This window comes from Mus musculus, chromosome 8 (assembly GCF_000001635.26).
Source record: "Mus musculus strain C57BL/6J chromosome 8, GRCm38.p6 C57BL/6J".
NCBI lineage: Eukaryota > Metazoa > Chordata > Mammalia > Rodentia > Muridae > Mus > Mus musculus.
The window spans coordinates 91,273,747-91,300,393 of NC_000074.6; the positions used below are offsets into that span (position 1 = coordinate 91,273,747).

A 26,647-nucleotide genomic window follows, 5' to 3' on the forward strand; every position below is an offset into this window, starting at 1 on the left:
GAGGTTCAGTGCTTATAATTATCCTATTTGCATTGTCAGAGGGCCTTTGAGCCGAGCATTTTAAGATGCAGCGTTAAAGCTTCCATGCTAGGAATCAAACATTTCTAGATAAAAATTTAAAGCTACCATGCAATGAATCAAACACTCCTCGTTAATTTTCAAAACCAGGATGATTTTTCACATCTTCTGGATGACTATCGGAAACTCTAAAGCATGGTGCCCTCCTGTCAGAGAGCTGACAGTGTGTTGATTCCTTTGCTGTGCTGACCTGGACAGCCTGGCGGGCTTTAGGACGAAAACTGTGACAACACTGAATACAGGTGAGATTACTGCCACTAGGCTCCTCCAAAGCCAAGGCTTGAATCATTTGTTTTTATACTATGCATCTCAACTCTCTAGTTACAGGGCTAAAAGCCAGGAATGTATTAGTAATATTTAATAGTAGGTGACTATAGATAATAAAAGATAACGCAAAACGTTTCTCTGACAACCATCAGGAGAATATCACAGAAAGTATACCTTCTCAAGTTAGTGAGACAGTACCTGATAGTCTTTATTTATTTTATGTTGCATAATTAACATATTTCTTGTCTTTTCAAGTTCTTGTACTGTTTCTGCATGAGTTGCTTGAAGCTCTTTCATGGATCGGTCTAGATCTTTATTGATTTTGCTGTCCACTTTTTCTAAAAATGAAAGATCTCCATTTTTTTGTTCTTTTTGAGCCTAAAGTAAAACCACAGTTTTTTTTTTTTAGTTGAAACAAGGATGTACAGAATATGGCCATATGATTTAACATGATAAATCAAGAAACGTTCAGTTGAACTCATGATCTTCCATTTTTCTACTATGACTAAAACAGTGCTAATATATATGGATGCACAGACATTTGGAACAATTACAGAGAAATAAAAAGAGTTTATAACCTTCATAACAAAAATGAAACCACAGACAATTTTTTTCATCTGATTAAAATGTGCATTATAATATAAACAGAAAAAGTGTATATGTTCCTCAGAACTAGACAAGGCCTTGACTTATGGTTCAACACCTCACCTTAGAAGACAAGCTTTGTTTTACAGTGGGCCAGGTAAAAATAAAGTGTTTGTTGAGGTTAAAGGGTTTTAAGTAAGAGTGCTGAGGTCTATTTTAATGTGTCTTTGATGTCACTATGAAATATGCATATGCCGTAACTAACCATTTCCTGAGCATTGCTCTCTCTCTCCTCCCTCCCCTACCATACACACACTTGCACTAAGATGCAGTGCGTTTTAAAAGATGCACAAACAATTCACTCTCTAAGCATAAGGTTGATGAAGGAAGGCCATCATGACTTTGAAGCATGAGAATGGCACTGATGTGTAAGTGTGACGCTGCTACCTTTATAAGCAGGAGTGCTTCACTGAGGTCATCAGCATTGATGTCACTCTCCTGTAACAGAGAAAGCCAAAGCTCACAGTGAGGACTAGTTCACAGCCCAGATTCCCACCACATTGACTAGCTAGCAGAATGTACCGTGACTGAGGCAATGAACTTAAGAACCAAGTACTCAGTGCACTTCAGCAATGCAGAATATCTTCTCAGAACATAAGCAACCAGGTATGTTAACGAATAAACCAAGTGACACTCTGTACTTCTTCCTATGTTGCACACTGTTTTTTCCTCTGTGGAACACACACAGATACACACACACAGCCACACACAGCCACACACACACAGACAGGCAGACACAGACAGACAGACACACACACACAGTCATACAGACAGACAGACACACACACACACACACACAGACAGGCAGACACAGACAGACAGACACACACACACACAGAGACACAGCTACACACACACACACACACACACAGTGAAGTGGGGAAGTGGTTCACCTGGTTGAAGAACTTCAGGCGGCTCTGAAGCTCATGCAGCCGCTGCTTTTGCTGCAGACACTGCAGCTGTAGATCTCTATTCTCTTGAACCAGTTTCTCATTTTGGTCTTAAAAATAAAGTCAGCACATTAGAAAGCTAAGTGAGAATGATGTCAAAAACAAACAGTAACCTGGCTCTAGTATCGGATCGGAGAGCAAACACCTCAGACAAAGGAGAAGGGGACGAGGTAGCACTGGGTACCATCATGTGTCCACCACATGGCTCACTTGCTCATCACAAACTCAAGACTGACATTCACAGCATTAACACAAGGAAACTGTGGTCTCGGACTTCAAAGGAACACTGTACTTAAAATGCCTAAAAATATGTTTCCAAGTATATGATTTTTACTTACTTATTAAGGGTCCTGAAAGACATGTAAAAAGAAAATTATCTTTTAGTGTTCTGATTGACTCTTTTGGATTTTCTTTTCCTCACTTAACATAGATTCTTTGAGTTGAAACATGATCATTTATTTTATAAACTACAAATCTACAACTTAATCAAGCACACCCCTAACAAATCTGTCCCAACAGGAGATAGACGCTAAGGCAGAGCCCGTGATAACTCATGCATTTTCAGTTTATGGCATTCCTGCTGTTAGAAGCCACCTTTAAGGAAAGCTCACCATGACCCACAAGCAGGACTGTTAGGGAGAAATCAAGAAAACAGCAAATTCACACACTAATTTCTTGCTATCTGTATTAAACATACTTAATTTATAAAGGGGTGGGGGCATGGGCTAGAAAGATGGCTCAGCAGGAAGGAGCTGTGGCTGCTTTTCCAGAGGATCTGTGTTCAATTTCCAGCAGCCACATGGTAACCGTAACTCCAGTTCAAGGGGATTTGCTGCCCCCTCTGGCCTCTGCAGGCACTGCATACACATGGTACACAGTGCAGATGCATCATTCTTTAGCCTGTACTAGCTCCCACTGTCCTCACTGTGGTGTGGCAGGCAGTTACTCTGCTTTGCCCACTCCTCGAGGACTTCTAGACCATGCCATCCAAAGTGCCTCTTTCAATTTCTTTTTGAACTTAACAACTTTGTTTATTCTAAGTCCTCAATAAAAGTTGTACATTTTTGTTTCCTTTTCTTAACATAAAGGAAGCAAGTAACACATTTGCCAAGAGTTCTTCCCATGAATGTGTGTGCACTCTGACTGGTTGTCACACAAAAACATGTTTCTGCCTTTTTTCAAGGCTTTGTGGCCCCAAGCTATAAATACCACACACAAGTAAAAATGTTAAGTTACACAGTTAAGAAGAAGTGGAGTAAATTAGGATATCGTTAATATCATGTTGTTCCTAGAAATCCTTGGGTATATAAAGATAAAAGATACTTTATTATTAAGTATAGAATCACTTCTATTATACAGATAGAAAATTAAAGGTTATCTTATGGTATGAACTGCTTATATCTCAGTAAAATAAAAAAATTTCCAAGTGTGAAAAACACCTGGTAAACATGAAGATATGGATCAAACACTTGTCTCCAAACTAAAAATTAGCATTACTAATCATTGTGAATTCCCATGAAATAATAAACCTTTTGGTTAGGGACTAAATGGTAACGTGGCACTCCTGGTATTGATCCAGTTAGGACAACTAGCAGATAGATTGCTAGTGACATAGACCAACCAAATAACAGCAAACGGTTTAACAAGGCCAGAGTGACCACAATAACAATAAAACCCAGCCACTGTGAGAGGGAGGGAACCTCAGGTGCTGCTGATAAACTAAACCACTCAAGGTCTACAGAAGCAAGGCTTCTAAGATGCCAGCTAAGGTACAGAGGCAGTGGCAACCCCTCTGAGGGGAGGGGGTCCAACGACCATGTCACAGGGTCGCATATCAGATATTTACATGATAATTCATGACAGTAGTAAGATTACAGTAGCAATGAAATAGCATTATGGCTGGGGGTTGGCACAGCATGCGGACCTGTATTAGAGGGCCACAGCAGTAGGAAGGCTGGGAACCATTGGGCAAAGGGTGCGCCGCTCTGCCCACTGTGATCTTCCCCCCTCTCTCAAAATGCTTTCAATTTTGTGTAGCTAAGAATATGTCAATAGGTACAAATAAAGTTGTGTTTCCATCCTTCACTCTTCTCTGTTTGGACAGCTATGTCCCCTTTCACTGAGATTTTGAAAACAGAGTCCATTTGTGGGAGAGTAACTTAACAGGGACACATCACTAAGCACTACCGACCTTCTCTCTGGAGAATTTATGTAGATTTATACATTATATTCTCTCTTTATCAATCTGCTTATTTAGGATATGTTTTGGCCTTTAAAAACACCACACTGCTACAGTTCAAAGAGAAAATAGGCTTGCTGAATTATAATATGAAAAATCAAAGCACTCCATACAGGATGAAAAACAAGCCCTTACCTTACGATTTGACAAAAAGCAGGTTAAGCTAAACAGCATTTTATTCAAATGAGATACAATTCTGCTCTTTAAACTTACATTCTTCCAGCACGCCATTAATAACAGTGCAGAGAACAATTCAACTAAACAATTTTCAGAGCTCCTTTGTGCTAATATCTTCAGCTGTGATCAATATAACCATATGCACTATGCTGAATTATGCATTTCAGCTAAAGATAGAAAGGAACGTTCAAAAGCAAGCCCTTAAACACATGCAGTTCATTTAAGCATTAACCAAATGCAAACTGCATTTACATATCCTTCCCCCACAGATTCACACAATCTGAAACTAATTTGTACCTTGAATAAAGAGGTGAATATTCTCTAAAAATAATTTGCCCGTTAGATGAATGTCTACGAGAAGCCAGAGAAGCATCTTCTGGCGACCGGCACTTGAATCAAGAGAAGGCAAATGTGTGAGGGGAGTTCAAAGAAAAGTGAAACCATTTCAAAATCTGCACCACAAAAAGAAACTTTCTGGATAGTCAAAGATTTCCTTAAATAGATAATTTCAAATTTTTGTTTCTTTCCCTAGGAAAATGATTAAAAGCTAGAAAAGTTATTTTTATCATTATTACAAGCATAGTTATTTAACTTTTTTCTTAGAATTCATTTTAATAGATTTTATAAATAAAGACCAAATCCTTATATTTGTAAATTTAAACTATTCAGAGAAAATAACTGGGAAATCCCAGTTCCTGCAACTTTTACTTAGAAAGTAACTAGATAAATGTGCTAAGAGTTTTTTTATGTAGGATGATGTGACTTGTGATGCCAACATTATTTCTTTACTCTTCACCATCAATGACTGCTGCATCATCTCCTGGACATTCACACACTGAGAAACCGCAGCATGCATTGTCAACAGGGAGAGCATAGATTGAAATTCATACCAGAGGACTGACTGACTTCATCACACAGTGAGTAAACTTTAATCCGTGTGTGTGTGTGTGTGTGTGTGTGTGTGTGTGTGTACATACACACCAACACCTTAACAACTTGAGGAAGAGCCACAGGTTCCAGAAGAGACTAACTTGAGGGTTGCAACATATCTAGACCTCTTCAACAGGGCACATGACATTATTTTAAATATTCAAAGGATCCTTAAAGATAAGAACTAGTGAAAACAGATGAGATTGACTAGGGAAAACAGAATACCTTATCAGGGTATCTTAGCAACTATAATACTCAATAATAAGAATTCTCCAAATCAACTGAAAACAATAGTTTAAAAAGAAATTAAGATTCTATCCCTCTTAAGAGTTTTGTTTGAGATGTCAATTCAGATGTCTGAAAGACACAAGTTTTGGTATTCTTTATATCTAAGAAAATACAGAAAGAGCACCACCATTTAACTCCATGCACACTCCTCCAGAGAAACTCATGCAACCTGTCAGTCAACTTAATCATCGGGTGGATAAATCCCGACCACTGTGCTATTGGAATAAAGACTCCATTGACTCTGTGTGCCTACTGTAGGCTTGTGAAATGTAAGAAACATGTATAAGTAGTTTTAAAGTGTTATTGCTTATGGATGCACTCTGGTTCTAGGAATATTAAAAGTGAAAAATTATGTTCCATTTATTCAATAAAATGTGACCCTGTGGTAAGAGTACTAACTAAAAGTACATTTTTTCTCACTAAGTCTGTATTAAACCATTTTTTTGTTGTTGTTGTTATGGACACAGGGTTTTACTATGTAGCCCAAGGCGGGTCTGGAATTTGCAATTCTCCTGTCTTGGTCTTCTGAGTGTTATGATTAGAGGCATGCGCCACCATGTCGCTGAATCCAACTTCTACAATTCTCGTGTAACTGACTTGCAAATGTTCCAAAGGAGCAACCTTCTTACTATATTCCTGGGTGTATCTTATGGGTGCACACACAGGTGCCAAACTTGAATATAAATCTCTCACCCAACACAGTGTATCTGTGTGCACTGCGTCTGCGTATGAGTCAGTGTGGAATACAGCAGTCCAGACATCTTTAATTACATTTTACTCTATGAGACAAGACCTAATATGATTATGTTTAGTGATTATTCCTTAACAGCGACATTTTGACAAAGCATCTTGGTTAATAGAATAAATACAGACATCTTACTATTAGATTGCTCTGGTTTGATCTTTCAAAATCTGCAAGAGGCTTTCTTTGGATCTTCCCCACTGTATCAGCTATTACCTGTACAATCACAGACTTCTCTAACTACTGTTGGCTTCCATGAGTTATGAGAGTAAGCCTTTTATTTGCTGTATCCTTGGAACTTAGAACAATGCTGAGCACTTGTTCAATAAATATTTGTTGACTGTGAAATAAAGGAAAGATCAGAACTTAGGGATATTAAACTAATGAAAAACAACTTGGATAAAAGGGAATCTGAGAAACAATTCTTTTGGCATACATATAAGGCATATATGTATGTCATATATTATACATATACCTCCCCCCCCACTATACATACATACATACATATATATATATATATATGTAATATGCACTGCTTTGTCCCCAGAGGATAGCAGGATGACTGGCGGACAGTAGGCATACATGAAGTATTGGCTGACTCAGCAAATAAGCATCAGATGTCTGCATAAGTAAATGGGTGGTTATTTCTATGTACCTCTTTCAGTCTTTAGTTTGTCAAGGACTTCGGTTTTGTCTGTAAGATCAGATTTTAAGGCAGTTTCGAGCTGAGCAATCTGCACTTTCATCTGCTGCTCCTTTAACTTCCACTGCTCTTCATGGGCAGCACTGAAGGCGCTGTAAAACACACGTGACAGGCAAGGAGAGCTGGGAAATCAGCTTCACCCGAAAATAATAAAGAGAAAGCTTTTAGTGGCACAGAGACCACTGTCATCATGTCTTAGGAATTAAGTAAACATATGCTGGTCTGCTGCTGTTGAAACCGAGGCGCCTTGCTCAGGCTGCGGTTAGGGAACATGAAAGAGTTTGTGGGATGAGCAAAGGAACTGGCCTTAATTTAGAGCTCCAAAGCCAGAGAAGTTGGCAGCGTGCAGCTTTTGTGGACTAGTAAAGGAATTCAGATACTGTACACACTCCAGAGGAGTCCACGGCTCCAAACCTCAGCAACTAACAGGCAGGGCTAGCCTCCTCCACTTACAAGAGCACTCAATACTAAGAAAAGGCATCGCCCACCTGATCTACACTTAATTCTGAGAAAACGGCAAGTCTGTAATAATTTCAGACGTACTGAACCACACGGGGTAACTGACACTAAGAAGGGGTGCAAGGGCGGCTTTACCCTACAATAAGTCCAACAGGCTAACGAAGAACAAATAACTTGACTGTTGACACAGAGACGATTATGAAGACAGAATCATGATTGATTCCTTAACCAAGGCTTAGTGCTTTGTTCTGAGACAGGGTCTCTGGCATAGGCTGGTCTTGAGCTCCCTATGTGGCTGAGAATGATCTGAATCTTGTGGCCTGGTATCCACCTCTCTAGGGCTAAGACTGTAGGCATGTACCACTACACATGGTTATATGATGCCGAGATACAACCTAGGGCTCTGTGAACATACTCTACCAACTGAGCTACCTCTGCAGCCCAATGTAGTGTCAGTTACAGCTTAAATCTGCTAGTGATCAAGGCGTGGAAGACTAGAGGCAGCACGAGATAGGAACAACTAGATGCTGCAGAGGGAGAAAACAACCGTTTCTTTATCTAGTGGGTCTTGAACATGGCAAACAACGGTGCTACAGCAGCTCGCTTCTCTGACACGCAGGGACATTTCAAAGGGAGAGGCCTGGCAACTCACGTTTCTGTAGCCTCCCAGGTGATAGCCAGACTTCAGGAAAACTTATTTTGATCTGCATTTCAGCAGAAAACCATTATCTGTGAAGCTTGACGTGACTGGGGAATCACCCTCAGCTCCGAGCCTTCTACTTATTTTAAACTCAGTAAATAAAACAAAAATCTATACAGTCTGGCTTTATACTAATGAGGAAGTGAATGAAAAAGAAAAGTATTACTGGGAATGGCCCTTAAGGCTGCCAACAAGGCCTGAGGCTTCATTCCAAAAGAGATACTTTCTGTAAAAGGCACAACTTTAAAAAAAAATCTGTATTCATTTCACATTTTGAATACCTTTACTACATTTAAAATATCAGCTTGAAAATAAATGGAATTTCAGAAGCCACTCTAAATGATATGTTTTCCTCTCTCTATGTTCTCATTTCACATAGATTCTTAAAAACAACAACCACAGAACTGATATGCCAATAACTTAAGCTAATTTTTATCAAAGGTAGAATTACTTAGACATAAATGAACTTCAAATCAAACACATATACTTTTAAATACTACAGATTATTTCTTTACAAATTCACTTAAAAATGAAGAACATACATAATTTCGATGTCTAGCCAAATAAATACATATGCATGAGTGTAAGTGCATATATACATGTGAGTCTTCTATCTTTAAAAACATGTACCACCCAGAAAAAAAAAACTTAGCATGATGAAACAGGACAAGTATACATTCCCTCAGATGCCAGCAATTAGAAACAGTAGTGTTCTAACAGTGTGCGCACTGCAGAAGATCACCAGCAGCTAATCTGGCAGGGACATCAGAAGCGGTGTGTGTTTAAATTAAGAGCAATTTAGCAGCCTGGTTTTTCCAAACCCACAAAATACTAGTGTAAATCAGCATAAGTCAATCTGAATTTAGCCCGCTGCTATCTTCCCTCTAAATTTAGGCCTACATTCCACTGCAGTTTCATGAGGAATTCCTTTTGAATTTACTATATTCCTCTATGCTTGGAGCCATCTGCGTAGCTATAAATGGTGAACCACATCTGGCTCCATTTTCATTGTAAGGGCTGTATACATGATTAAATCTGCATATGAGGGGAGTATTTAAGAACGTTTTATTCATGGAAATGTTCTGTATTTACCATCAGGGGCAGTGAAGGGAGGACGACTGTCTCTGTCCCCACTGCCCTGGCATGTTCTGTGACAGCCTCCAGGATGGGCTGGTGTTGCCTGTGCTCAATAGCATGTCCACTAGCTGCCCTGGGTCTCAAGTATACTGTTAATACACACTCTTGATTAAAACATGATATGGTCAAAATAAAAGCTAAAGAAGTCTTCTCTATTCTCTCATCTTCTTTCTAACAGAAAAACTTTGTTGCTTTGACATTCCAGGCCTTCCTCATGTGTGAAATGAGGGAGTCTAAACCCCTCTCCCATATAGCAACCCACAGGTACTTTAGCAAGAGGGCTGCAGACAATCAGAGCTCATGCTGCACAAATGAGTGGTCTATGGGTGGCTAGCAGTGCTCGTTCACAAACTGAGCAGATTAGAAACTTAATCTGTTCAATTCTTGAAAGGGTCACCACAACAGTAAAGTTTAACAAACAGCCATTAGACCAACATCTCTTGAAAAATCGATACCTTAAAGTCACTTTCAACAGTGGTTTGCATACATAAGTGCATGTTTGTGCGGGCATGCACGTACACGCATTCTGCTCAGTAGGAGAGGCTCAGAAGTGTGATGTACTGCATTCAGGTAGCCTTCCCAGGTTATGTGTATCCACTGTTGTTGAAGGCCTACTGCATTAACTAGCTCCCTGGCACTGAAACTACACCAATTTCAGAGATGGAACCTAGCCTTACCATATTATTGCATGAAGTTTCTCTTTTAGCACACAGTAAGATTTAATTGCAAAAAATTATTCTGAATCTTAAAACTGAACATTTCTTGAAGTTCTTATTTCTTGGCATTGTATCAAAAATGTTTAGCATATTAAAGAAGTCTCATACCAAGTACCAACATGAGGGTTTTATCTTACCACATGATTCTCTAATATGTCACATGTCAAGTAATAAACACATTCAAAATTTCATTTAAAAAAGGAAGATGAGAATGCAATCTGCAAATCATCTTTTTCTCCTGAAAAGCAGCCAACTTTGAATAGCAAACACATGCTCTCCTTTTAAAAGCATGCTATCATTGTGACTAAGCAAACAAGTAGCGTGTGTAGTTTCTGATTAACATTAATTTCAGCAATGATGAATAAGAGTGTAATGAGAGAAAGGAGCTGGAGAATCTAGGGATTGCTGATGTCTGTAGTTTTGCTATGCTTCTGAAAGAGTATTTAAAACGATCAGAGGATTCTGACATTCTACTTACGGCAGTATATACGTGGTGGACTTCAGGCTTAGGTGCCATTGGGTTTTTGACATTCTTTTGATGCTCATTACAGCCAGTTACTTCTATAGAACTCATTTAAAATCTACGTGGAAGCAGCCCAATGAAATCTGCTTCAGTGTGCTGCTGAAAATATTGCAGCACAAGCCCAAAACATTCAAAACAAAACAAAGCCCTTAAAACCTTCAAAGCCAGATTTACATTCTTAGATCATCTTCTACTATGGAAAGATAAAATTTTATGGTGATTAAGTAAATATGAGAAAAATATGCTTTGTCAAAATTCCACTTATGTATCATTCCCAGATAAGTCTAATGTTTCTATTCCAGGAAAATGTGTCCAGTAAATTCTCAAGTTGGAGAGAAGTAGAAATTTAGAAGTAATGGCCAAGTGACACTTAGCATTTTGTATTTAACTTTGTTAAATTATTTATAGTTACAAGATATTCAAGATATATATAAATCAATCAACATCTCTGCACGTATGACAGGTCAATTATTTTATGGATGCTTCTTTTTCGCACAGATGATTTTTCCAATGCAATTAAAATCAGGGAGAGTGATGTACTGGGGAAAAAAATATCAAGTTTTAGAGTTGAAAGATTTGGGTCCAGTTCTACATGGCTACCCTAGTCGTGCATTGACTGCACAAGTCTGGCACCTGTTTCAGTTGCTTCTCTTATAGATATCATCATTTTTCACCTAGGAGGGCATTGTACAATCTCTATGGACACCTGAAATTTTAAAAATATGATTATAAAACATATAGAGACATCAATGTAAATAAACACACAGTTCCTTAGAGATGGAAATATAAACCAGGAGGTGTAATAGATTCTTAGGTTAAGCTAATTAAGGTCGATTAGAAAGGGTCTGGTACAAAATGGTCTAGAAGGAAGTCTTGTGCAATTCCACATAAAGATGTTTGGCTAGGCTACCCCTGCCAGAGGGCCCTGAATATTTAATTGGTATCCTACTGTTGCTAATCCTTAATAAATAGACAAAAAAAAGGTACAAAGCATTGAAATAAAGCTCAACACTGAGATCATGTTTCCATATAACCAAAATTCCCCACACTCTCTAAGAATTAAAAAATTTAAATGTATACTAATTTGTAAAACATTTAATTAAAAGATTCAAGGTATATTTATAGCACAGATACCATTTTCTGAGGTTTCAGTATATTATCGATATGAAGCAATGACTGCATATCAGATAAAACATATTTAAGCAGGCTAAATCTGCTTCTATCTTATTCTATACTTACCACCACACATACTAAAAAAAGCGGTAACAATTACACAAACATCAATGGACATATCAGAATCATTTAACCAGACTTAGCAATGGAGGAGAATTTTGTTTCAAATATTACCAGGAGGGTTATTTTCTAAAGTACTGTAATTATGAAACACTAAAAACTGAAAGTAGTTCTTCAAAACTCATCTTGCACTGAGGTGTCCGAGTTTCTCTTTATAAGGAACACAGATAAATGCAAGATAACCTTTGCAGACCACATTTGCTGTCTTCTGAAAGCCTAGTAGAAAAGACTGACGCTCAAAGAACTTCTTCAGGTCTTCAGAAAACATCACTCTTCAAGAGTGCACAATGCCTGTGAAAGGTCCACCCCTTGTTTTATCTTCCTTGTCTATAACCTGAACATACAGACTCTGACAGTCCATGGTGCTGTGAGGACTTATAGGAATGGATGCCGACCATCCCACATGATTGACCCGCCTCCCGTCAACAAGGGACACTGCCTATTACTCACAACAAACAACCTGGTTCTCTGAGAGATGACAGCTACAGCTCAGTTAAAACCCAGTGACTAATGCCTTTAGAAAGCTTATTCTTCATGTCATGATCTGCTGCTAGTTCTAAAATCAATGTCAGACATATAACAATAACGCTTTGATTAAAAGAGCTCAAAAAAGAAGGAAACACATAGAGTTGTGATTTACCTGTTATAAAGTTTATCATAGTTTTCCTTTAATAGTTCCCGCTCCTTTTCTAAATCATTAATTCTATCCTGCAGCTAAAATGAAAATAAAATTACAAAGAGTTTTCATGGTTCAGGGTTAGCACTCTGGACTCTGAAAATAAAGTTATACATTAAGTGATTATCATATCAACCCACATGGTAAGAAAACCAGGCGAGGCCCGCCACTCATTTCTGACCTGACTCCTCCCCTGCAGCTGCTGACTACAGCACACACGGAGCCTGCATTCAATTCAGTGTTGATTTCTTCCATGTCGTTAAATAAACACTAAATTAATATTCCCGTTTTAATTTAGTAGAAACGTATGCACTACTTTATGACAACATGAGCCAGAACTCAATGAAGAACGTGCTAAGAGCTTTCTCTTAAGCCCTGGAAACACAGTGTTTTTACTTTCTACCCTGATGAATTCCATCATTATGTTCATTTTGTATTAATTTCCAATTGGCCCATAAAAACGAGTATTAACTATTCTTTGAGTTCATGGTTCAAACAAGTTTGTTAGTAACTATTTAATTTAAGGACACAATTTCTCTTGCTACCTGGAATCTATAAATAGTAGCATATTTTAAGAATAATTACAATTGTATTCTCTTAAGAATAACCAAAATTTTATTCCTTATTTCATCCTAGTGAATAAAATTTTCAGAAAAAAAATTTAGATAACATTGTAATTTAATTAGATCACTACGATTAAAATGTGAATTGTTATATTGTAGTATTGAAGGTTTTATTAATAAATATGTTCTGTTGTCACTTTTTTTTCTATGGAACAAAGTACTTAAAATTCTTCTTTATTTTCAATATTCTCTTTTGAAAAAGTCTAACAGACTTTAGAAAAAAAATACTGTGCTAGTTGGGAGCTAAAAATGGCAACAGTTAAAAGAAGGGTAAGTTTTCAAACAACCTCCCTGAAAAAGATAATTTCACAAGATTGCCGACATAGCAGAGCACACATCTCCCTTAGAAATCCGTCATTCCTCTCATTTCGTCCTTGTGTCTCAATGACTAGGAAGCACCGCGTTTAGGAATGCTCTGCTCTCCAGGCCACGTGCTATCACGTTACTTTTCATTTTGCTCCAGGCTCTTTATCCCTAGATAAGCGGCTGCTTTCAGCGAGTTTGCAGGTATTTTTACAGATCCGTTCGCCATTCACATTCTGTACTAGCTACTCTACCCTGCTGCATTCAAAATACCAAACCCCACAGTTGAGGATGGTGCCATGAATTCAGTTTTGGAACTGTTTCTCTTCTACTTTCAGAACAGTCTGGAGAAACTGTCCTGCAGCAAAAGCCTGGGGCCCCGGAGCTCACCTCCTCTACTCTCCTTTCTGAAAACCTCACCGAGTGCAGCTGCTTCTCAAGGCTGCAGCACTTCAGACGCTGCTCCTTAAGCTGCTTGTTCAGCTCATCTCCATTGGCCATCAAGGCATCATGGCTGATCCTGAGTGTTCTTTGCTTCTGCAAAACAGAGAGAAAACTTAAGCATTTTTAACATCAGACTCTGAAAAGTTCATTACAAGTCTATCCATGGCTTTACCCTGGACATTTACATTGCACAATTTATTTTTCAAGTAATAAACAACATACGTGTGATACAAAGAACGAGAAGGTCACTTGGCCATCACACAATGCAAATGGTCTCCCCTTTTATTTGCCCTTAGGTTTTGACTAGTTGACAGTAACCAGTAAGTCAAATGGTTTCAGTAATTTTTTTCCCCTTTTTACTATGGCTATAGCGGTTGGGCATGCTGTCTAAAAAATGTTTCAGTATGGGTCAAAAACTGCTGATCACAGATATGGAAATGGGAAGGATTTGCCATCAGAGAATAAATAAACAACACTGACTGGTAAGCTTCTAATTTTAGTACAAGTAAGTTTTTTAATTCTGCAAAAATATTTATTCTGCAAAATATAATTCTGCAAAATAAACCTTTCTTAATTTTTAAAAAGTTTATATGTGAACATGCTTTACATTCAATTTCACATACTTAAATGCCATATGCTTTTTAGAATAAATAGCAGGTTAATATTTATAATAAGGACTTTTGTAGACACCATTTGATCGTAATGTGAACTGCCTCCCCTGCGTAAGTCCTAGTGAAGGCTTTCTTAGAGCTGATCTAAAGTTCTCTAATCTGACCTTTAAGCCAGATTAGAGAACTTCAGATCAGCTGTCATCACTACTATACTATCATAGCATGCTCCCTTTAGTGTCTTTCCTTTGAGGCCCCACATCATCGAGGCTGCTGGCTCCACCCCGCGAGCCTTGTCTCTACACTACTCTCCAGAAGATGTGCCTGCACTGCAGCAGACAACACTGGTTACTTCATTCTTTGAACAAATACACCAGGGGCCAAGGAAGTCAGAGAATCTAAAATCATTGTTCAACTCCTGTCTTAACTCCTCATTTTGAACTGCTTTCTCCTACAGGTACTTTTCGTGGAGAGAGACCTATCTGCACATGGACAGAGGCAACTAACACTCCCCCCTCACAAAACAGTTCCCTCTCCTATACATTTTTGTTTCCATACAGAAGGTAGTCATACTTAGAATTAAAGGAGGTACCTATAGGTTGGAAGACATCACTCAGGGTATAGCTGAAAGGCATTTAACTATTGACTTCAATAGTGCAGCACACATCATATGACCCTGAACTTCACAACAATGTACAGCTTTCCTTGTGTCTCTACTTCAAAGAAAGCATGACTTAATATAAATTCGGATCATCTGGGATGTTTGGAGCTCATTAATTCTAGGACTTCCGATAATTATGCAGTACCAATAAATAGTAGCCTGTGCTGGCACATCCCTGTGTTCCCACAGTCACTTGAAAACCATCCTGATGGTGGGAAGCCTAAGTACTGTCGGCCTGAGCTGTCAAGGCTCGAGAGAAATAACTGACAGCTGATACCAGGGGTACTCAACTACCTTCTGATAATGGTGGTGACCAAAGAAACACAAAGCAAAACAAAACAAAGTCCACATCAAAGAGAGATTTAACAGATGTAATTATTGAGCTCTTCATAACTCTGGTCTTTATTGCACACATGACAAAGGGGAGGCCCGTGAAGGCCCGCGCCAGTACAGAAACATCCTCAGTGCTGCAGGTCCACTATGAGCTGAGAAGGAATGTTCCTGGTATGAGAAGATTTATGACAGATGCACTTATTAAAATGATTTAGATATTTATAAACACCCAAGTGGCTTCTTAGTACTTTTATGAATAACATACAAAGAGAAGTTACATACATTTAATATAGCAAACATTAAAAATAAAATTTTAGCACAATGACCATTATTAAAAAACTGCTGAATCCTTTTCATCTGCAAATAGAATAATCACAGTACCTCTTGAAGCTGAATAAATTTTCCTTCTATGACTGAAAGAGCATTGCTTTTCTCCACTAGTTGTTTATGAAGCTTAATCGTTTCTACATTGTCCCGAATATTTGACCTTCAAAGTTGTGTTTAAGAGAAAGAAAAAAGTTAAAATACAAGTTAAAAGGAAAACAAAAGCCACACACACACATGCACACATACATACACCAACTATGGTTGATTTACTTGTATATACTCAAGTCACTTAAATTTTCTGTTATTGTAACTTATGGCAAATTATTTAGGAACTAGCCAGTATCTGGCCTGGAAGGTATGTAAATAGACCATCCGAGCTTCCAAACTTGACGGCAATGCTGGCTGCATCACACTCATAGTAAAGACCGACAGCCACTTTAGGGTGTTTTGAAAGACTACACAAACCCATCAATTTTCAGGCAGCAGCATCTACCAGCGGCCTTTATGCTTCCTTAAAGGGCTGCTCTGTTCCTCCCATGAGTGCAGGAGAGGCAGTGGCATCAGTCACTCCCTACCATGCCCTCTGCACATGCAGTATCACAGATTATCATTTATTGGAGTTTCCTCTTGGAGTTTCAACTTTTCAAAACATTTCCCAATAAGTGACTTAGCATTTTATACTAACAATGCCCAAAGCTGGCACTTAAATATGTTGCAGCTGTGCCTTTAGCTGTAAGAGATTATTTGATGTCCACAGGGTATATAGAAACTTTATATGCTGCAATACTATTTCGTATTTTTCCTACTGAGATTAAAGCAAATGTAGAATTTAACAGGAAGATCTTGTTAAAGGTTAATCATAGATCTAAATGAATACCTGTTCTCAGAAGGCATTTATTTTCTTGACAGAAAAAAGGTTCCTTAATTTAATGCCTCATTTAAACTTTTTTTTTTTTAAATTGTGAGGCATTGATTTTAAAGCTTCACTTTAAAAAATATAAAGGTAAAAATTTTTAATTCAGAAAATTATTTCAGCGTTTAAACTAAGTAATTTTACTTCTAAGGCTTACCTAGTATGCACATATTGGAAACATTGTCACAAGGCCCGACGGAACCAGCAAACGCACTACAGAGCTCACACATCTGTAAACCAGCTGAGGACTTGAAATACTTCATTCTCCTCTTTGATATTTGAAAGTTCATTGTATTTTGGCATTGCACAGTTAGTTGTCCTCACACAGAAGATAAACAAGTCCAAGAACTTGGATCTTTCCCAGGGCACAGTCTTAACACAATGTTAAAATAATTATGTGTCTAAAACAAGTTATCTAGCAGTTCTGAGCACAGAGAAAACAGTGTGCTTATTGCTATTTTCCTTGTTGTTACATTTTTCATTAAACTATGAAGAAAATGTATTCTAAATAAAATATAAAGAAAAAATTCAAAACCATTTTCATTCACAACACAAAAAAATTGAAATCAAAATATAATGTACTTATTTTCCCCAGTTGATTTAACCTACTCAATAATGTGTAGCATTTACTGATACAGAAGGGCAGAATATGATTAAAAAATATATGTATGTCTGTGCACTAGGTGTGTGCCTAGTGCCCCCAGAAGGCAAAGGGCATCAGATACCCTGGGTCTGTAGTTACAGATGGTAACAGGCTGCAGTATGGGTCCTGGCACTGGAACCCAGGTCCCCTGGGAGAACAGCCAGAGCCATCTCTCTAGAGCCTTCCTCGGTTTTTCACTCTTTTTACTGGGGGAAAGAGGAAGCTAAGGATCAAATCCAGGCAGTTTTCTGACATTTTGTTTTAAAGTAAAATTCCCACGAAGAATCAAATACATTTTTAAATAAATGTCAATAACAAGCAATTAAATCTCAGCAGTCAGTTCATTGTTACAGCATTCCTAAACATGGTGCTGAATACTCTTTGTATGGCAAACGAGAACAAGGGTTTTAAAAATTGTAATGTTTAGACTGGTGGAGTTCCACTGAGCATTTCACTGAACACCTTGGGGTATGGACTTTCCAAAAATATTTCTAAGAAAAGTGGCAAAGCATTTTATACTAAGGATGCCCAACACTAGGCATGAATACAACTGTATTTGGAAACAGCAATAATAATATGGCACTCGGTTAGTTCACCACAGAGCGCAGATACTCTGGACAATGCAAAACCTCCACTTCCATGAAAGGGCTTGGCGGTTAATAGGCACTCTTATTACAAAGCATGATTTTTGAGGACATAACCTGAAGATGATAATTTGTCACATACAAGTGCTGGTCAGAGATATAAAGTATGCCCACATTAAAATCAGCCACGTGATACTGGTGGCCTGGTGGTAATGATGTACAACTGAGTCACTTCAGACCAGATGAACAACTCAACATTTTTCCCAAGGATAAACTGTAGGGAAAGATGAAGGATGGAGGCGATAGTAAGGGAGAGAGATGTCACAAAAGGCTGATGAGAATGCTGGAAGTAAGTGAGCAAAAGGCATCACTATTCAGCCAGTTGAAGACTGAGATGTCTGTGGAACAAAATCTCAGGCTGGCTTTCTCTGAGAAAGAGGTAGAGGGGTAACGTATCAGCAATATAGTCAGAGGTCGCCTCATAAGCTCACCGATTGTCTCTTCACAGACATAGGAACACATCTGCGGGAGGACGATGTTCTAACAGAGAGAACGATGCACGGTAAAACACTCAGACGGACTCTGACAGATGTACAACAATTTCTATGAGCTACATTATGCATGGTAAGATAACTGGCCGATATCAAGTGTTCTAATTAAATGCTTTGTAAACATATTTCTCAAAAGCTAAACAAGGATTTCGAAAAAGGATAAAAAGTTAAGCTGGAGAATGCAGTGACTTTATTTTCTTTTTGGCTTTCTCTTTTTATAGACATGATTTAGAATTGTGATCAGATCTTCTGAAACTATGAGAAAAGTTGTTGGCTCCTCTCTAGATTAAAAACAAGCTGAAATAAATTAGACTTTATGTTGAAAAAAAGCAACCCAGCTCAACAACCTGCGTGCCAACTTTCTCCTGTATAATTTGAAACAGTCAAGCAATAAACTCTGAAAAAAAAATTTTCGAGTGGAAGCCTTGAAAACACTTGACTCCAGCTTTGCTACTGGGCGCCATAATAAATCCAGAAACTTAAAACCCCAGATACACTGGAGAAAGAAAACTTTCAGTGGGGTATGTAATGTATAGTCTAATATGAAAGAGTAAGAAGCAGAAATCTTTGCTCCAGTTGAAGCCTCATATATTGCGTTCCCCAGAGGCTCCCCTCCCCTCCGTACCCACTCCATTTCATTCCTTGCTATAGTTAGGAGTATGAACAGCATAGCCCAGAGGATGGGGAGAGACCCCGTCACACAGAAGCTGTGCTGGGAGATTCTGGGAAGCAGTGAGGTCACATGTTTATGAGACAGAATGGAAAGATCACTGTGAATAATAGTTTTATTCTGGCTGAGTCCGAAGGATGAGGCTAAAAACAATCTCAGAGTTAAGAACATTTTAATATTCCTTTTAAACAGCTGTAGAAACTTGATTATCATATTGTTGAAAGAAATGTGGATCACCAATAAATGAAGAAACAAACTAAACACTAGCAAGGATGTTTTCGAGAGGACTATAGACACTGCTAGTAAATCAGGTAGACTGACTTTCCCTAAAATTGTCAAGAATGGATGTGCAGGGTAATGGTTTTGCTCAAAATCATTCCTTGCGATTATGGGTACAGATGGCTCCCTTATTTAAGACTGCATAAAGGAACACGTGTCTATGTAAGTTTAGTTTGCTAATACAGCATAATTCTCCTGGTGTTGGGGCAAAGCACAAACCATAGCTTCAGTATTTTCTTACTGTCACTGTGCACAGGAATGGAGGGGACAGCTGACAGACTTTCTGGATGTTTGTTCTTACACTGATGTGAAGAGAACGGGCATGCCCCAGTGCTGGCCTGGGGCAAGAGCCGTCCAAATCTTGGCTTACCTTCTAGAGATGGCCGTGTTTAGGATCAAGTTTAATGGACTTCAATTGGAAGTTTATTGTAACAGCCATGGGAATCTGGGACTTTTTAGTATTTCCAAAAGCTCAGTGGGAAATGTGCTTTTTACTGGCTATTAACTTTGCAAAAGTGAACTGAAGGGTTTTCTATTTTTTAAATTCTGCTTTATAGAATTACTCTAATCCAGTGTAAGAAGAGGTTATTTCACAATTATCTGAAAGAATAAATGGAATGATAGCAGTTCTGATGAGTATAAAATGAAAAAAAATCAAAGTTGGGAAATTATTCAGATATACAAGGTCTTGTGAGCACATGACTTATTTACAGAGTGGAGAACTACCTACCCATTTCTTTGCTCATTTATAAGAGAAATAAAGAAGTTGGACAAAGTGTTTAGGTGATTGAGTCAACACTCGAGTCTAGTTTTAAGACGTAAAAATTTCCCTTTTAAGTGACTTTCTCTTTTTAAAATAGTCCTTCCTAAGTTTTCATTTTCCATGCATTGTGACATGTATGCTAACTCACTAGTTATAGGTCCAACAATTTACATGAGCACTGTTAAGTTGCTATCCAGAAAAGTCTTAGATAGTATTAATAAAAAAAAAGAAAGAGAGAGAGACAGAGACAGAGAGAGAGAGAGAAAGAAAAAGGAAGGAAGGAAGGAAGGAAGGAAGGAAGGCCACAGGGACAAAAGAATATGGTATTTGGGTATAATATTTGTTGTTAGAAAAATTCTAAATTATTTAAAAAAAAACAGTAGGGGAACCTGGAGGTATTTTAAAAATGACAGATCGTCCCAGCATAATAATGTGTGCATGGCTATCCCAGGCCCCTGTCATCCTTCCATCAGAGAACCAGATGTGCCCTCTTAATTAGGGGACCGGGCAATCAGGCAAATCCAAATTGAGGGGTATTCTGCAAACAGCTGTCAGCGAACTGGAAAAGTGCAGGGACCATTCTAAAATAAAGGGAACTTAAAAGGCACGGCAATGAACACCCGATCCTCATTGCACCCTAGATGAAAACAAAACAAAACAAAATATACTACTGAAAAAGCAAAGCAAGAAAGGACTTTAGAGCAATCGGAACAATTTGCCTACAGACTTAGACTGAGTAGTAAATGATGCTACTGGTTTGTTCATTAAAGGTTCTGAATAACTGTTATGTAAGAGGATGCTCCAACACCTTAAAATCTCCCAAGTGTAAGGCAGATGATGTAACAAAAGCACCTAACAGGGAAGGGCCAGACAGATGGAGGTAAGGGAGGAGAGGAATGTGGGGGAGGAGGAAGAGGGGTTAGAGGGAGGAGACAGAGGCTGGTAATGAAGGAAATAAAAAAGAAATTAGAGGAAGGAGAAAGGAGGGAGGGGAGGAGGGAGGGAGGGAGGGAGGGGAGGAGGGAGGGAGGGAGGGAGGGGAGAAGGGAGGGAGGGAGGGAGGGAGGGAGGGAGAGAGAGAGAGAGGAGAGAGAGAGAGAGAGAGGAGAGAGAGGAGAGAGAGAGAGAGAGGAGAGAGAGAGAGAGAGAGAGAGAGAGAGAGAGAGAGAGAGAGAGATCTGAGGAGAAGGGTTTGTTCAGTAGCACAACCAAGAAACAGGCTCCTTCACCACTCAGATAAGGTGAAGGTGAAAGACACGGGTGCTCACCTGACTACTCTGTTTTTTCAGTAGGTTTCCAAGTGAAATGTTGGGGAGAACTTAGAATGCTAGCAAGTAATCTTGTCTGTGCAAAAGGAAGAGAGAAGCCCAAAGGACAAGCTGTTTCTTATAATGTATGGTGGCTGCAAAGAACCTCTTAGTTTTAAGATTTGACAGTCTGCTGTCTGCCAAAGGGAACAGGGCAAGTAAGAGAGTCTGAAACATATATGGGTTACATTTCCTCCCTTGGGATATAATGGTACTTACATGATTTTTAATTAAGAAGATAAATAGTACCCTAATATTTATTTTTAAAGAAAGTATAAACTAGTTATACATTTGCTAAGGGTATAAATATTTTTGGAATTGAAAAAAGTAAATAAAAGGTAAAACTGTTCTGATTTTAATGTTCACGTACATGTGTTTGCTGGTTAATGCTTTGCATTTAATTTAAGACAGCCTTTTTAATAAGCAGAAAATGTGCATTTTTATATTGTTTAAATTTTAATATGGATTTTTGTTCAAAACAACAGACATTCAGGCTACTTGTAAATGATACAAGATTTTTTGCTAATGAGGCATTATGTAGAACATATGCAAAAATCACAACTCAGTCTTCCAAAATAGACCACAACAACAGGAAAAAACATGACTTTAATAAAAAAGAGCAGCACTGGGATTTAACTTCAAAGCAATTAAGGGCTTTGGATAACCAAAAGTTTATGTCAAGCTGATGCCAAACCAAACTGGTCTATTAAACACATACTACGGAGAGTTTCTGTGCTGTGCTATGAAAGGCTCTTTGCCATAAATACTGAGCGCCGCCACTCTGCAGATTACAGCTACGCTAGGTTCATGCTTGAGAACAAGGGGTCCAACATCCAGATCAGACTTCTAGAATTTCAAATCTGAAATAATGTACCGGTGGAATTGAAGTTCAAATATGTTTTCCATTTTGTGATTTCTCTCTATAGTAAATTATACCAAGTTTTACATTTTCCCCCAAGTTTTTCAATAATTTTCTATTAGTCTCAAAAAATTGCTATTACACATAAAAATTTGAGCTACAAGTAAACTTAATTTTTAAAAATCATTGAAGACCTTTATTTCTTTTGTTTTAAAAACTGTATTCAAGAAACAATATGCTATTCAACAGAGGTATCTTTCCTTCTAAGCAAATGTGTATTTTCAGTTTTATAAAATCATTGCGGTAAGGTACTAACTGGCTTATTTCTTTAGCTTCTGTAGCAGTTTTCCTTTGCACATAATTTTGTTTCTGCTTCTAAGAGTTGATGTGATAAGAGAGACTGCTTCTTATGTGAATTATCTAGTCCCATGGAAGGCCGATGTTCTGTCATTTGTTGGAAGCATGTGGCCTTGCCTGTCAATCTCTTTCTGCCCTGCTCTAGCCCAGGACTGAAGGGCCTGAGTATATCCTCCTCAGTGAGTCCTCACGGCCAGCTCTAAGGTGATCAGCTCCATCTGGACGAGGAACAGCTAACATTGCCCACCTTGTTGTCTGGCACCTTGAGGAATACAGTAGGGAGAGTGGTTCCTGATCACCTTTTACCCAACTATTGACTAAAACTGACAGGGACATGTCCAAGCCTGAACCTGCCCCGAGGAAAACTGTGCCTGCTGGGGCTTTTGTGTATGTGTGTGAATGTGCAGTACAGAGGCGCATGTTTGGCATCTTTCTCCACTGCACTCCACCTTAGTTTTTGAGAAAAGGTTTCTCACTGAACCTGGAGCTTGGTGGCTAGCTGAGTCCCAGAGAGTCTCTTATTTCTGCCTTCTCGGCTCTAGGCTCACAGGCACAAGCTGTCATGCCTGGCTTTCTACATGGGTGCTGAGGATCCAAACGCTCATCCTCATGTTTGCACTTTACCGACTGAGCCCCATGGTGCATTTTGTAATAATACTTAGAAAGCACACACAGATCTGTGGCCTGGTCCTGTGGCCTTGTTCGTCACCAGGAACCATCCCTGTGTTGTAAGGAGGCGGAGTCTAAAGCAGTTCTTTCTGGGGAACGTGATTAATACCTAGTTATTCAACCTGATGGAAAGCCAGGCTTTTAATTATGCCCCTAATTTACATATATTTCTCAAAAATTTCATCTTTCTTCTGCTATGCTAAAAGAATGCTATATGATTTAACTAGACATTAAGATCTCCTTATATAATGTAGTTTTACACACAGCTTTTTAGGAGTAGAATTTATTTGAAATTACACTAATCTTTTAAATCTAAGGTTTTCCATGTAATTTTTAGTATACATGCACACACACAAAAAAGAGAGATGGAGAACTGGCTGAGTATTCGCAGCACTGGCTGCTCCTCCAGGGCACTGAGTAGCTCACAAGCAGCTGTAGCTCCAGTTCCTGGGGATTCAGCACCTTCTTCTGCACTTCGTGTGCCCCAGACATGTGCTGCACATACATACATACATACATACATGCAGTCGAATCATCTATACATATATGATGCACATACATACATGCAGTCAGATCAGCTATACATATAAGAAATTAAAATAAAAAAATCCTTAAAAACCCCCAAGTCTATAACTACACACTCTTTCCTCATATTCTTCACATATTACCACGTAGGATTAGTTTGTTAATACAAGATTAGGGCTGAGGACATGGTTCAGTGGGAAAGGCACTTGCTACCAAGCTGCCAGATGACCTGAATTGAATTCCTAGATCCTATAGGGTGCAAAGAAAGGAGTGACTCTTGTAAGTTATTCTTGTATCTCTCCAGGGATGCCTGCACCATACATGTGTGTATTCTTGTACACAGAGACATGAAATAAATAAATGCAATACCAGAAAAGCTTTCTTATATATTTATTTTTTTTTAAAGACAGGCACCAGTCTATCTGAAATTATTTCCTATTACTAGTTTTTTAAGAGGAGGAATCTGACCACAGAGTATCAGATAGTTCACAAAGAGGAAATAGAAGTCGTCACTAAATTTGTTTTCAAAAACATTATAAGATATGTCACAAAAACAAATGAGATACCACTACCAAAGGCAATATGTGGATTTTATTTGGGGTCCACTAAAATGATAGCAGAAAGGTATCTTTAGGCAAGTCTGAATAAAAACTGGCTGTTAGGCGCTACGAGAGAATGACTATTAATTTTGTTGAGTATAGAGATACCACCTCAAGTGTTTGTGAGAGGCTGTGTGGCTGGGGCTACCTAATTGACAGAAATAAAAGGGTAAGTTTAGATGGAGTAAGACTGGTAAGATGTTAGTAACTGTTGAAGCAAGCTCTCTCTCTCTCTCTCTCTCTCTCTCTCTCTCAATATCTCTCAAACATATATATTCCATAAGCTACTATCTACAGTTTTGTCAAAAGAAAAGACTGTGAAGAGCAGAAGGTAAGTGAAGAAAGACTGGAGAACAAGTCTTGTTCAATGCACAATGGCAACACAAAATTCAACAAATGGGATCAGAACCAAAAATTCACAAAGGGAGACAGGAACAAAAATATTATTTTATAAAACATTTAAAAATGAATGGTGGTAAGGAAATACTGCCAAGGTGCACCATAAACCACAACAATGTGGGATTTTCTTGCAAACTGAGTACAAGGAGACGTGCATCTTTGTGGTTACAAACTGCTGCAGCATCATGGAACCACAAGTCTGAACAAAGCCGTATGTAAGACTGGATGACTACACATGGTACAACAGTACAGCTCTTGTCACCCATGATGTAAATTCTGAAGTCTAGACAATTGGGGTACACAAACAAAGACAAGATCAGAGTGGCTGCCAGCCATAGGACAGCTAGGGAAAACCACCCTTTCTTCACAGGAGTACTTCATACTGTTAATAGGTCTACAGAATTTCTACCCAAAGAATATGAAATAGAAATAGTTTTAAAATGGTTTGGATTTTGGATCATGATTTAGATTTTTATGGGTCTTGATAAATTATTTAAAATTAATTTTGAGTATACCAAAGTGACATTTCAGTTTTAACATACCTCTGATCTGTAGCCTGCTGTTCTCGAAGCTGAAGAAGAGATAGCTCGATTTCATTTTCTTTTCTCTTCAACTGAGTTTTCAGGATCTCTGCCAAGTGCTCTAACTCTTCTATCTGGCCTCTCTGTGACTGAATAACATTTTCCCTGAAATGAAGAGTCTTGATAAGAATTTGCAGATTGAGGAGAAATCTGTAGTACTTAAAGTCCATGCAAAGATAGTTGTTTACTATAATATAGGGCAAGCAAAAGTTAATAAAGTAGCTTTCCCCCCTTTGTATAGAGCGACATAGTGACAGATCCAATGTGATGACTTCCCTGGGACAATTCAAGAGATGGCCTTTTAGAAGCTACTGTTTTAGGCAATGGATTGGACTGGTTGCATTTAGTTCACTCTGTACTGATCATCTACTGGGTACTGTACAATAATTTTAATGTTTTGTTCATTTATATGTGCACAGCTGCCATATCACCCAATTAATATTTCAGAGAGTAAGCATCAAATGTGCAAACATTAGGGTTTCCAGCATGCCTTACCTCTCCTTGTCTGGCAGCATCCTAATGCAGTGAGCCTTGGGAAAACTGCTATGAACCCTAGCTTTTCTCTTGATTATCTAAGAACGAGAAAACATTTCATCTTTTATTTCCTTACAGGCTGACTGCTAGTGTGACTGGTATCTGAAGCACACAAAAGAAAACATTTCCAATCTGTATCATATTTTTCACTGGGAGTGTTCTAAGGTTGGTGCTCTTTGTGTAATGCTTTCTTTCCTTCTTTAATGTTCTGACGATCCAGGTAAAGGCTTATGGATAAGTTCGTTTGTATAACTCACTTACATCTCTAGGCGCTGATGAACTAGAAAAAGGAAGATGGATGTGGCAGAAGGATTGTTTCTGAGACCATGACATGATGAAGAATTCAAGTCTCAAAAAAGCACAGGAAAGCCAGAGCTGAAGTCCATGTATCAAATACTCCCAAACATTCCAGCCATTCCTCTTAATGCTCTGTCCTCCCCAAAAGGGGCGAACCAGAATCTAAAATATTATCTGTAGCTTCTTGGGAATAAAATTTTGTCTCTAAGATGGGTAGTGGTGGCACATTCCTTTAATCTCAGCACTTGAGAGGCAGAGGCAAGCAGATCTCTTTGAGTATAAGGCTAGACTGGTC

General features: G+C 38.5%; 1 protein-coding gene and 1 long non-coding RNA gene across 14 annotated transcripts in view; one reads left to right on the plus strand and one right to left on the minus strand.

Moving 5' to 3' along the window:
• On the plus strand, window positions 1-26,556 carry Gm36163. 5 transcript variants are annotated; one of them, XR_003947577.1, is made up of 6 exons: window positions 13-320; window positions 5,197-5,273; window positions 13,788-14,375; window positions 18,471-18,586; window positions 26,134-26,220; window positions 26,325-26,556. It is a non-coding gene; the product is annotated as a predicted gene, 36163 (long non-coding RNA). The 5 variants fall into 5 exon arrangements; XR_001778621.2 differs by having other exon boundaries at window positions 14-320; window positions 5,206-5,273; XR_003947578.1 differs by lacking the exon at window positions 13,788-14,375 and having other exon boundaries at window positions 1-320; window positions 5,206-5,273.
• Window positions 1-26,647, minus strand: part of Rpgrip1l (Rpgrip1-like) — a 96,262-nt gene that overhangs the window by 56,717 nt on the left and 12,898 nt on the right. For 7 of the 9 annotated variants that reach the window (XR_003947280.1, XM_006530994.4, XM_006530993.4 and 4 more), the window contains exons 6-14: window positions 25,483-25,626; window positions 15,877-15,982; window positions 13,840-13,986; window positions 12,488-12,561; window positions 6,972-7,111; window positions 2,279-2,290; window positions 1,884-1,990; window positions 1,378-1,428; window positions 544-723 (exon numbers count right to left, since the gene is read on the minus strand). Coding sequence is in view for 8 of the 9 variants with exons in the window: in XM_006530994.4 (XP_006531057.1) it covers window positions 544-723; window positions 1,378-1,428; window positions 1,884-1,990; window positions 2,279-2,290; window positions 6,972-7,111; window positions 12,488-12,561; window positions 13,840-13,986; window positions 15,877-15,982; window positions 25,483-25,626 (961 nt within the window). In the remaining variant the exon portion in view is untranslated. Of the gene's footprint in view, window positions 1-543; window positions 724-1,377; window positions 1,429-1,883; window positions 1,991-2,278; window positions 2,291-6,971; window positions 7,112-12,487; window positions 12,562-13,839; window positions 13,987-15,876; window positions 15,983-25,482; window positions 25,627-26,647 lie in introns of those variants that run through there. The other 2 variants (NM_173431.2, XM_006530995.3) reach the window with 2 other exon arrangements.